The 12,030-nt window shown below is 32.0% G+C and overlaps 2 protein-coding genes across 6 annotated transcripts in view; one reads left to right on the top strand and one right to left on the bottom strand.

Moving 5' to 3' along the window:
- The window catches only part of LOC139484766 (prestin-like), a 28,239-nt gene extending 22,063 nt beyond the window's left edge, over positions 1 to 6,176 (top strand). Inside the window, exons 11-15 of the mRNA XM_071268691.1 lie at positions 1,776 to 1,845; positions 2,337 to 2,501; positions 3,415 to 3,567; positions 4,382 to 4,436; positions 5,963 to 6,176. Of these exons, the coding sequence (XP_071124792.1) occupies positions 1,776 to 1,845; positions 2,337 to 2,501; positions 3,415 to 3,567; positions 4,382 to 4,436; positions 5,963 to 6,072 (553 nt within the window). The 3' untranslated portion in view covers positions 6,073 to 6,176. The remainder of the gene's footprint in view (positions 1 to 1,775; positions 1,846 to 2,336; positions 2,502 to 3,414; positions 3,568 to 4,381; positions 4,437 to 5,962) is intronic.
- A 307-nt stretch (positions 6,177 to 6,483) lies between these two features.
- LOC139484770 (glutarate-semialdehyde dehydrogenase-like) overlaps positions 6,484 to 12,030 on the bottom strand; it is a 70,492-nt gene continuing 64,945 nt past the window's right edge. For all 5 annotated transcript variants that reach the window (XM_071268699.1, XM_071268698.1, XM_071268697.1 and 2 more), the window contains exons 7-12: positions 11,652 to 11,795; positions 10,749 to 10,892; positions 10,031 to 10,189; positions 8,489 to 8,652; positions 8,085 to 8,143; positions 6,484 to 6,943 (exon numbers count right to left, since the gene is read on the bottom strand). In XM_071268699.1, the coding sequence (XP_071124800.1) occupies positions 6,735 to 6,943; positions 8,085 to 8,143; positions 8,489 to 8,652; positions 10,031 to 10,189; positions 10,749 to 10,892; positions 11,652 to 11,795 (879 nt within the window). In that variant the 3' untranslated portion in view covers positions 6,484 to 6,734. The remainder of the gene's footprint in view (positions 6,944 to 8,084; positions 8,144 to 8,488; positions 8,653 to 10,030; positions 10,190 to 10,748; positions 10,893 to 11,651; positions 11,796 to 12,030) is intronic.

Consider the following 12,030-nt stretch of genomic DNA (forward strand, 5'->3'; position numbering starts at 1 on the left):
GTTAAGCATTGTCCAAGTAACAAAATCATGCTGTAGAACCTGATGTTAACAATGAATATCTCAATACGACTATTGTTACATGTGTACATGTAAGAATGCAGTAGTTGGTTGATTCCATCATTTTTCAGTATCAAGTCAAATAGTTAAATGCATACTACATCCTGCAAAAGATATAAATTATAATATAGACTATTAGATTCTTTTTACACTTTGAACGACAAATTTATTGTATATCTCTACTTGTGTGACGTTGACATTCTGACGTCAAACTCGCGATTGTATTTCAGAGTAAATGTTAATATAACCATTCGGTTCCAGTACTTGAAATCTGTCAATCATATATGGGTGGATTTAACGTACATAAATGAATTACAAAAATAAGAAAGTAATGAATGAGGTTGTTAAATTTGATCATGTTGATATATGCCTTTTTGTGCTTCTTTGTTAAAAAGTTGTTTGTTTTTATGTGATTAAGATTTAAACACAATGTTGACTGTTGTTACCCTATTTATGACTGTTTTACCCATTATAATTAAATTGAGAATGGAAATGGGGAATGTGTCAAAGAGACAACAACCCGACCATAGAATAAGCAACAGCAGAAGGTCACCAATAGGTCTTGAATGCTGCGAGAAATTCCCGCACCCGTAGGCGTCCTTCATGTGGCCCCTAAACATATAAATATATATATACTAGTTCAGTGATAATGAACGCCATACTAAACTCCAAATTATACACAAGAAACTAAAATCAAAAATAATAAAAGACTAACAAAGGCCAGAGGCTCCTAACTTGGGACAGACGCAAGAACGCGGCGGGGTTAAACATGTTTATTAGATCTCAACCCCCCACCCTATACCTCTAGCCAATGCAGTAAAAGTAAATGCAAAACAATACGCACATTAAAATTCAGTTCAAGAGAAGTCCGAGTCTGATGTCAGAAGATGTAACAAAAGAAAATAAACAAAATGACAATAATACATAAATAACAACAGACTATTAGCAGTTAACTGACATGCATTATGTCTTTTTTGTTGTTCACGCATCGTTGTCAATTTAATGGAATTTGATGCGACTGTCATACAAGTCGTACAAGTGAAAGGTTTAGTGCTATTAAACCAGGTTCAATTCACCATATTCTACATAAGAAAATGTCTGTATACAAAATGAGGGACGCAAGATATCAGTGGCACCCGTCGTGTTGTTTATGTCATTACAAATCCGGTAAATAGTCTAATTCGGTAGGTCACACTCGTGAAAATGGAAGGGTATTGTACTTACGACATAAGGAACATATTCGATATCATCTGTGAAACGGTTATTCCATAACGGTCTACCAATTCGTGATGGCGTCCGTAAAATTTACGAATGGATGATTTCAACTTCACCATTTGGAACTCTTGGTTTAATAGTTGTTATCCATTCGTTTGATGTGTTTGAGCTTTTGATTTTGCCATTTGATTAAGGACTTTTCGTGTTGTATTTTTCTCGGAGTTCAATATTTTTGTGATTTTACTTTTTACATTTTAAAAGTAAGAGCAAATCCTCCTGTACATTGTGCATGTTTTTTTGTAATCCGGAATGTTAAAAAAAAAGACAATATCATATGTTAATTCACAATATAAAAAGGTATGATCTGCCTGGCATAAACCATTAATCTTATGAAGGATTTATTGAAAGCTTTATTCATATTACTAATTTCCAATTTAAAAGGGTGTTGATTTTGTAAATGGCATAAGAGGAAGTTTTGTTTCATACTTATATTTTTTTAACAGACCATTATACAGTAGATTAGCATTTGTTGGAATGACAAATATAATGAGGCCATACAAGGATTTCTCTCCTGTAAGTATACCATAGAACCATAAACATTGCTGAGAAATGTTACATAAATTATTTGAAATAAATTCACAAACACAAGATACACATACGTTTTTAATTAAAAAAAATCAGTTGACATATATATGCCAGGTGGTTTAAAAAAACTTGTGGAGCTTAGAATATAAAAAGCTGCGAACGACCTAAGTTTTTCAGCAACAGCGAGTATAAGTTTATCAACACTTATGTTGTGAGTTCGAGTCCCAATCATAGCAGATGCGTTCGATTCCGAGCTCAATTGACAGAGATTGTTAGTTTGCTAGTCCTCAAAAGGCACACATGCTTCATACACCATACAAAAATGAACACTACGGACCGAAGTGTCGAAGGATACATTAAGCAACAACAATCAACCAATTTAATATTAAGATTGGTTAACCTGTTAATTTAAATTAAATGAATATTGCTTCAAATCGATGTCAATTGCTGTTAGTGACATCTCATCGTTGATTTTGTAGCAAACAGAACCAAGTGGTTTCCGTGTGATACAATACCAATCTCCTATTTATTTTGCGAATAGTGACATGTTTGTTAAAGCTGTAGCTAAGGCATCAGGTGTCGATCCTGAAAAACTTAGAAAAATGAAGAAGAAACTTGAAAAACAGAAAAAAGAATCTGCAGAAGTAAGTCACTGTATTAATTTTTTTTTAATTCAATATGCTTACTAGAATAGATTATTGACATCTTACCGACTTTTGACTCAAATTACACCGATTATATTTTTAATTTTACCTACTTTGGTTGCTTTTACTTGACCGATACTTGGATGTAAAACCGCGGGAAAGGTAACCTGTTGAAAAATTATATAATCCGGAGTACACAATCGGTAATATGCTAATAGGATTAAAATGCGTTGGAAAAGGGGTGTTGTTGAAGTCACAATTGTTAGAAGATTTTTTAATGAATTTCTCGATATGAATCAACTGCTTCAGTGTTGATTATTTGTATATATGACGGTGTTTAATATTTTTAATATTTTTTTCTGACTGCTTAAATATTTTTAGGCGATAACAAAGAATAAAATAAGATTTAAAATCCATGACATTATACTGGGTAGATGATAAATAAAATCTGCACCAGAGAGGCAATCAGTTATCATAGTCTAAAAGAAATACATTGCACGATTCAGTTTTATGATAAAACTCCAATAAAACAAATCGACTATCCTAGAAGTACTTTATTCGATTTCCAAATCATATAGAATAGAGACAAAAAAACCGGGAAGGTGTCAAAGAAACAACACCCACTCAAAGGTCAGAAAAAACCCATAGGTTACCAATATGTCTTCAACGCAGCTAGAAAATGTCTAAGTTGATGACGACTGCAGCTTGCTCCTTAAAATTAACAAACTAGTTTAGTGTATCTCACTCATCAAATATCATCCACTAAGTGGCGAATACTTTGCTTAAGTGATGATTCAGTTTTGGCTATTATGTGCCATACCACCATATGCAATTAAATATCTCAAATTCTGGGCGGTTTATGGCTTTTTACCAAAGCTTCTTATTTAATTCAGTTTGATCTTTCATGTTTCAGAATGAAGAACAGTTAACTAATGTTACTTCAGATGAAAAGGAAAAAGTCATACTAAATGTTGACACGAGTGCATTTACCGATGTCACAACTATTGTTCTTGACTTCTCCACTATAAATTTTGTTGACTTGGTTGGAGTAAAAGCATTACGTCGTGTAAGTTTTTTATGGTGATAGTGAAGTTCTGTGAAATTTAAATCTAATTTAACATAACGTTGGAAGATAGAAAACATAGTAACATCTGCTATACAGAATAACGACAACACTTTGGATAATTCCATGCGTCGGAAGCACTTTTTTTTTAGATTTACCTCCACCCGGAAAGCTCAAACCCGAAGATGTACAAGACCGAAACAGTTGAAAAGACAAAACATATCTATAAAATTAGCCAAATCCACATAAGGCCAACTTTACCTGCTGAATTTGAGGCTTTAGATTCCGTTTAATATCAATTTCTTTAGACGGACAATTTTAGAACGGATAAGAATCCTGGAGTTAGTTTGGTTGATAACCAGTATATGTTTGCATGTATTTTCTTATCATATATAACCAACGACAGGCTAAATCAACAAGGATATATCTGTCGTGGTCTTTGTCGAACTTTTGCCGATTTACTCTACCTAAATACATTTCTTTATCTCACCTTGTTATAAATAAAAATTAATATGTGTTAATATGTATGCCAATGAAGCAGGATAGCAACACTCGAAAAAAAAACCTCGCATGTTGCATTTCCTTTTATGTCATACACTGCAGTCGATTCCATTATTAATTCAAATGATAAATGAAAAGGTTCCTTTTTTTGAGCACACAAACAGTGTTAGAAAAAAGACCTTCAAAAATACCAAACTCGAAGGTATTTTCAAAAAGGTCCTTAAAAAACAAAAAAAATATAATCAAACTAAACGAGTGAAAAACAGATCAGCTTTTACAATAAATCGAGAAAAACTTTTTTATTTTTCATTTGCAGGTGTACAATGAATATGAAAAGGTGAACATCCGTGTGTTAGTGGCTGCACCTAACAGTAAGTATGTTTCTATCCGTGTGTTAGTGGCTGCACCTAACAGTAAGTATGTTTCTATCCGTGTGTCAGTGGCTGCACCTAACAGTAAGTATGTTTCTATCCGTGTGTTAGTGGCTGCACCTAACAGTAAGTATGTTTCTATCCGTGTGTTAGTGGCTGCACCTAACAGTAAGTATGTTTCTATCCGTGTGTTAGTGGCTGCACCTAACAGAAAGTATGTTGTTATCCGTGTGTTAGTTGCTGCACCTAACAGTAAATATTTTCTATCCGTGTGTTAGTGGCTGCACCTAACAGTAAGTATGTTTCTCTACCCGGTTATCATAGTGCTCTTGAATTTGAAATTTGTTGATAGTAAAGAAAATAAATTGTCAAAAAGTGATATTCAAAAATTTACAAAATACTAAACAATAATAGAGACCTAGAAACAGGAGTCACACATATCCGAGGGTGGTACCATCTTTTATTGAATGTTATTCAGATCGTGCTGCACTATCGGCACCCATTGTGTTGATCGTGACAAGTAAAAACAAGGTAGTAAGTGTCATTCGTTTTTTTTACATTTGAAGAAAAGAAGACAGGATTGTGGGTACGACAATTTGCACATATGCATGGTTACTTGTTACTTATATCCCATAACTGTCAACCAAGTCATTATAGCATTCGTTATTTTTTCGAAAGGAATGACGATCATTCTGAAGGGTCTGGTTCAATAACTTCTTATGTAAATTAGCATACTTAATCAATTAAAAAAGTATAGGCTTCTAAAGTTCTGGAAACCCATATCAACTGAGAGATAGATATTTCATATACAGCCACAGCTTGAATTTGATAGACACTAAATAAAAGATAATAAGACAGCTACAAAATCATATGTATAGGCGTAAAGTATAGTTATTCATCGACCCTCATTGTCAATTAACTTTCTATAAAAAGAGGCGAAATATATGAGGGACAATCAATAAGTAACCCAAGATATGAAGCACTCTCAACTGTACATGTACATTTGTACAAGGATAGATAATATTTATAAAGGTAGATGTTAATAATTTATAGTGGGAGTTTTTTTTTCTCATTTGCTTTTACCCGACACATGAGACTGTAAAAATCGGGGCCCCCCGTAGTTGCTTCCATGGACAACTGAGGGTTGATGTAACAGGTGATTATTAATAAAATATGTTTCATATTTAAAAAGAAAAAAAAGCACTCTCAACTGTATTAGCGGTTTCCGTTTTCTCAAGTATGATGGGATATAGGCGATGGAAACTTGGAATTATTTAATGAATGGAATTCGTCTGTACATCGGAGCGTGAAGTTTACGGATGGTGGCAATTCTTTTCACTCTTAGGGAGCGGTTCAGAGGGGTACAGTGTTCCTTATAATTGTCGTTTGTTTTAATAAAATGTTCAAAATAAGTCACACAATCAGAAAGACAAACTTTTTTTTTGATTTTTGTAAGCAAGTACAAAACACACATTGTAAATAAAAATTCTCATCCTATATTTATCTTATATTGGTATTTTTTTTAGAAAAAGTATTGTCCATACTAAAAGCTGCAGAATTCTTCGAAGAATATAAGGACAGTATATACATTGATGTCTCAAGTGCCTTAGGCAACCACTCAAATTCTGACGTGTAAGATTGTATGCTTCACTTATCGCATATATCTTCATTATCTAGTGTATTTCAAAATCAAAATTGTAGAAATATGTAACGCATTAAATGTAGTAGAATTGGTTTTAATTTTGTTTTGTTTTCTCTTTTAAACCCAATTGCAAGAAAACTTTTAAAATGATGCATACGCCTTTTATATTATAGCCGAGGAGCCGACTCAAAGAAAGAATATAAAATACTTCATGATTGGGCTTTAGATAATTTATTTTCATATTTTAATAGAGAGGGGGGAAAACAAAGCTGACATTTAAAAAAAAAAAGTATTTATATATTCCATGGACTAACTTGGTTCTCTGCATATCGAAGACTGTAAGTTATATATAAACAGAGAATCGAAAAATTTTAATCAGCATACAACAAAAACAAACGCCAACAATTGATGTCATACATTTTATAAAAATTAAAGACTATTCTATTTAGTATATTTATAACAATAGTTTCAAATATTTTATCAATTTGATAAATTGCCTGCAACTCTGTAGAATGCAAATGTTATAACTTGTATTTGCATAAAATGAGCGGTCTTCTTTCTGTTTATTGATACATGTAACAATCTGGTTATAAAGTTCTCTTCTTTGATGCTTGACTCTCCAACATATACTCCATCACTAATTTCCCAACATATTATCATTCTAGTCCACCCATGCACACATATTTTATTTCTAAGTAATCTTCCAACCCATATTTTCCTCCTTCGCGTCCCAATCCTGATTCCTTCCAACCACCGAAGATAGCTTCTGGCATTGCAGGTAATCCTTCATTTACACCAACAATACCAAACTCAAGTTTCTCAGCTATCCGCCACATCTGACTTATATTTTCTGTAAACACATATCCTAGAATGAAAAAAAAACAACAAATAAAAGCAACAGTAGTATACCGGTATTCAAAAGTCATAAAACGATTGAGAGAAAACAGATCCAGGAAACAAACTAAACCCGAGGGAAACAGATCAATTTTCAAAGGAAAACAAAGGACAAACAGGAAAACTGAAGTACAACAAAAACAAACGCCAACATACATAGACACGAACCAATTGATAACAACTGCATTATACCTGACTTGGTAAAGGATATTTAAAGGTTGCACCTAGTTTCATTGCTAGCCAAACCTCCCGCTTATATGAACATTTTTAAAATTAGCGCTTAAATGACAACACTACGCAACAGAAACACAACACAAACACATATATTACACTTAATAATGGGGTATTTACACAAGTTTTTAACTTATGTAATACGTAAGCTCCAAAAACTAATAAATGAACAATGGAATGTTTTACACACTTATTTTCTTATATAAAAACAAATCAAATAAACTCATCATAAATACCAGGACTAAATTTTGTATAAAAGCCGAAACGCGTTTCGTCTACAAAAGACTCATCCGTGACGCTCGAACCCCAAAAAGTTAAAAAGGCTAAAAAAAGTACGACAGGTTGTACTGATCAAGCAGATTCAATTTCAAGCTCCTAAATGTCTTAATTTTTTATTTTCGCGCTCAAAACATTTAGAGTGCACAATAAACTAGTTATGATATTGTTTTTTCATAATTATATTAGTATATTCATCAATTAAAGTATTGCACTAATAGATGTTGAAATATGAACTTCTGCTAGACTGCATGTCTGGATGTTTTAATTTAATAAGTCATTCAGTTAAAATTAGATAATAATAACAATGAACCAAATACTTTTCATCTTAAATTCCTCTATATTCATTACTAGTATTTGTCCACTTGTAAGAAGAACACTGTGAGAAACACACTATATTTCAAAATGAAGTGAACAATATATGTAACACGAGAATAGACTTCTGGTAACTTACATAAATTATTTACCAATTTCCATCATATTCTGAATCAATAATTTTTAATTATGGGTGTATAAAATAAACCCAACGTTTTGGTCATGAAAGAGGACGTCATTTGTTAACATTCGAATTTTTAATTATCCAAAAGTATGTTAGCTGAATTTACCCGCTAGGCCTGATGATGTGTTGTTTGCCAAATATATCGCCTCTTCTTCTGTTTTAAATCTGAAATAATCCATTTAACTAGCTTATCTATTTAAAATTATAGAAAAGGTCATCAATATATTAATCAACTCATGTTCAAATTGTTCATAAAAAAATTTAAAACACCACGTTATTAATTTTATACATTTATATATCTATATTATTTCTTTTGTCAAAAGTTGTATCATTGATGCTTAATGTGTTAATTCAATTCCTAATGCAAACTGCTTATTCTTGTAACATCAACATGGAACATGAATCGATGTTAGTTAGAGAATTCATACCTCTATTATTCAAATCAGATTACAAGGTGTACTTAACTATGTTAAACCAAGTTAAACTTGTCTATATCAGTATACAATGTACCTTATGACAGCAGCCAGTGGGCCGAACTGTTCCTCGTTATAACATCTCATATCAGTTGTAACATCCCGGATTAGTGTAGGTTCATAGAAGTTACCCTCTTTCCTTTGTCCGCCTAATAATATAATGGCACCATTTGATTTTGCATCTTGAACCAAATGATCAATCTGAAATTAACATATTTTTTATTGCATGTAGCAGAATGAAAATTAAACCGTATTTACTGAATACATAGGTTTTGTCAAATGTATGTAGGGAATTCATGTAAATGATGTATTATTTTCTATTGAATTGACAATAGTTTCTGTCAGCGTCACATGTAGGCTTCAAATGTTTTTGTTTTATAACAGCTATAACTATGTGTACATATAGTACGTCTCTGTTTGCTATACAAATCTGGATGTTTATCAGATTTTAATGAATTCCATCCGAATTATTTGAATTCCTTATACATTATTTGTTGACATATCTATCCTTACAAGAACTTGCTGTGCCATATGTTGCCTAGATGTATGTGGCGTCCATTATCACTGTACTAGCATACATATTTTAGGGGCCAGCTGAAGGACACCTACGGGTGCGGGAATTCTCGCTACATTGAAGACCCATTGGTGGCCTTCGGCTGTTGTCTGCTCTATGGTCGGGTTGTTGTCGCTTTGACACATTCCCCATTTCCTTTCTCAATTTTATCTGTGTGTTTATCAATAAGATTGTCAGGGAATTGTTACAGTAAAATTGTTAGATTTGTTGCTCCTTTTGAAAATCCTCGCTATGACGTAGAGATAAGGAACAATTGTATGTGTAAGGATATTATGTCGTGAATTATTATATCGCACACGTATCTCTTTTTCTCTCATTTACAAGACTCTGTCATGCTTATTGAAGGCTATATATAATTTTATCCCTACTTGAGATGTATTATCTTTTTTTGTTTTTGGCAATGAGTTCATATAATTGTCGAGATAATTAGCTTATGTTTACTACAGTAACCTACCATTATCTAAACGACTGGACGTTTATCAATTATTGGTATGCAGTTCATCCAAATTATTTGCCTAATTTACTTCTTTTTTTGTACTTTGATAAAGTTATCCAACAAATAGTTAATAGGTCCCTTGGTCGTTCATGTTTTATATTATCATTGTATATGCTCTTCAACTTCGTACTCAATTTGGCCTTTTTTCGAGCGTCACTGATGAGTCTTTTGGAGACGAAATGCGCGTCTGGCGTATATACTAAATTTAGTCCTGGTATCTATGATGAGTTTATTTACCAATGAAATTGTCAAGCAAATTAAGACAGCGTATATGTAGGGCCGTGCAATAGAATAGAATAACCAGGGGAATGAAAGATGTTTTACTGATGCATACACTGCATGTACGCATATCTCTTTTCTTGTTGAATTGGTGTCAACTATCTGACTTTGTTTTATTCAAATTTTAAACAGAATTCAGAAACCTTGAATAAGCCATATCATAATAAAAACGTTAAACAAATAAACAAAATAAAATGCAGGTTGTAGTATTTATTTAAGTGTCTTTTTACCTTTTCAACTGCTCTTGCGTTTATAAGAGGTCCTTGTGTAGATTTTGGATTAAAGCCATCCCCTATATGTAATTCTTGTTTCATCCTTTTAGCTAAAGCATCTAGGAATGTCTCGTAAATGGAATCTTGTACCATAATTCGATTTGCACATATGCACGCCTAAAATGAACTTTTCAATAAAAGTCTGAAGATATTTCACATGTTCACTAATAAAACAAACATTTTTTTTTAATTTTTTTTTTCAATTTAAATTGAAAATTAACTTTGATAAACTTATACCATGTTCATAACAAGTAATAAAACATTGAAGTACGCTATAAAATGCACTGTTCGAGGTTATCAGTACTCAAATAGAAATAACAATAAAACCATGAAAGTTAATTGCAAATTTTGTCATACATTAATACTAGGGTTGCCTCAAAAGCTCATCATAATAAACAGACTAAAGTCCATCATCATAGAATTTTGAATGTTGAATATGCTATGTCTTCTTGATATAAGGTTAGAAATGTATTGGGTGAAGTTTATCAACAGGCTGAGAATATTTTTTTTGTGAGATCTTTTTCAATGTTGTCAATTCTAAAAATTAAAATAAATATTATAAAATTTTGTCAGTGCTGATCACGAACTTAAGTAAATGCATTCAATTCTGATTTTTTTTAATAAATCGTAACTTTTTTTCCTCTAATTGAATGATGATGCAAATAATAGGACTTACCTGACCGGTATTTCTGAATTTACTCCCCATAACTCCGGTTACAGCTTTGTCAATATCTGCTGTTTCAAAAACTATAAACGGTGCATTACCGCCGTTCTCTAATGAAACCTTCTTTACAGTAGAAGCTGATTGTTCAAGTAAAATCTACAAGATTAGATAATAATCTTAAAACCTTTTTCAGCACATCCTTTGTACAATTTTGCTGTAATCTTTAAATTGTTTTTAATAAAGGATATTCATTTTTCAAAGTGTATTTAAAAGCGTTTATCAGATAAAATGCCAGTTAATAATATTATTCAAATATCAAATATATAAAAAAGGCAAGGTCAAGATTGCATATGACACCCTTTGAATTATATTATATGCCCATCATTAAACAAATACTACTAAACTACCACAAAATATAAACAAAATGGCAAAGGAATATGGTTCAAAACACGGTCATGCCTTAAAAGAAAATTATATTAAACTTGTCAATGGTTAACGTACATGATACATCGTCATAAATTGAAGCAACTATATGCAACATATACAATTGTCGTGGTCATGTAATATATGTCATTGAGAAATAGTCTGAGGTGAAAGTTCATGCCAAATAGTATTGCACATATCATCTTGGACCGATGACCGTTCAATAACATATTAAATATATATGTAAAAGATTTACTTAATATATGCGAACAAGTCATACCCACTAGTTTTTGAAACAAAGTTTTCAGTTTATGAACCAACGAGGAAATTAGCAATACGATACGGATCAATCTAAATAAAAATATTGAAGTCTGTCTGATTGTACGAACATAAATACGATTTTCCTACATTTTGTACACACCTTCGAATTCCTTCGACAGTCGAAAATGACGTCTAACCGAAAGTAGGTCTTATGTATTATATCTTATTTACCTTTCCTACTGGAGTTGATCCTGTAAACGATATCTGTTTAATGGTAGGACTTTTACACAGAGTTTTACCAACTTCCGCTGAGTTATCTCTGCTACATGTAATAACATTCAACACCCCAGGCGGCAATCCTGCTTTCTCTGCCAACTAATATTCAAATACATGTTCAAAATAGAAATATATATTTTTATTACACAAGAAATAAATAAGTACTAAGGTTATTTATAATTTAGTGAAAATATATCTTTTCTTATTTGTAACAGATCTGAATTTTTCTGAACGATTGCTCCTATTTTTTTTTATATTTTTTTTTTGTTAAGAATTATTTTAGTGATACGTAGTTAAATTAAAAAGAAAATAACACAAACACTGGCAGTTATAA

Source organism: Mytilus edulis, chromosome 8, assembly GCF_963676685.1.
Source record: "Mytilus edulis chromosome 8, xbMytEdul2.2, whole genome shotgun sequence".
Classification (NCBI taxonomy): Eukaryota; Metazoa; Mollusca; class Bivalvia; order Mytilida; family Mytilidae; genus Mytilus; species Mytilus edulis.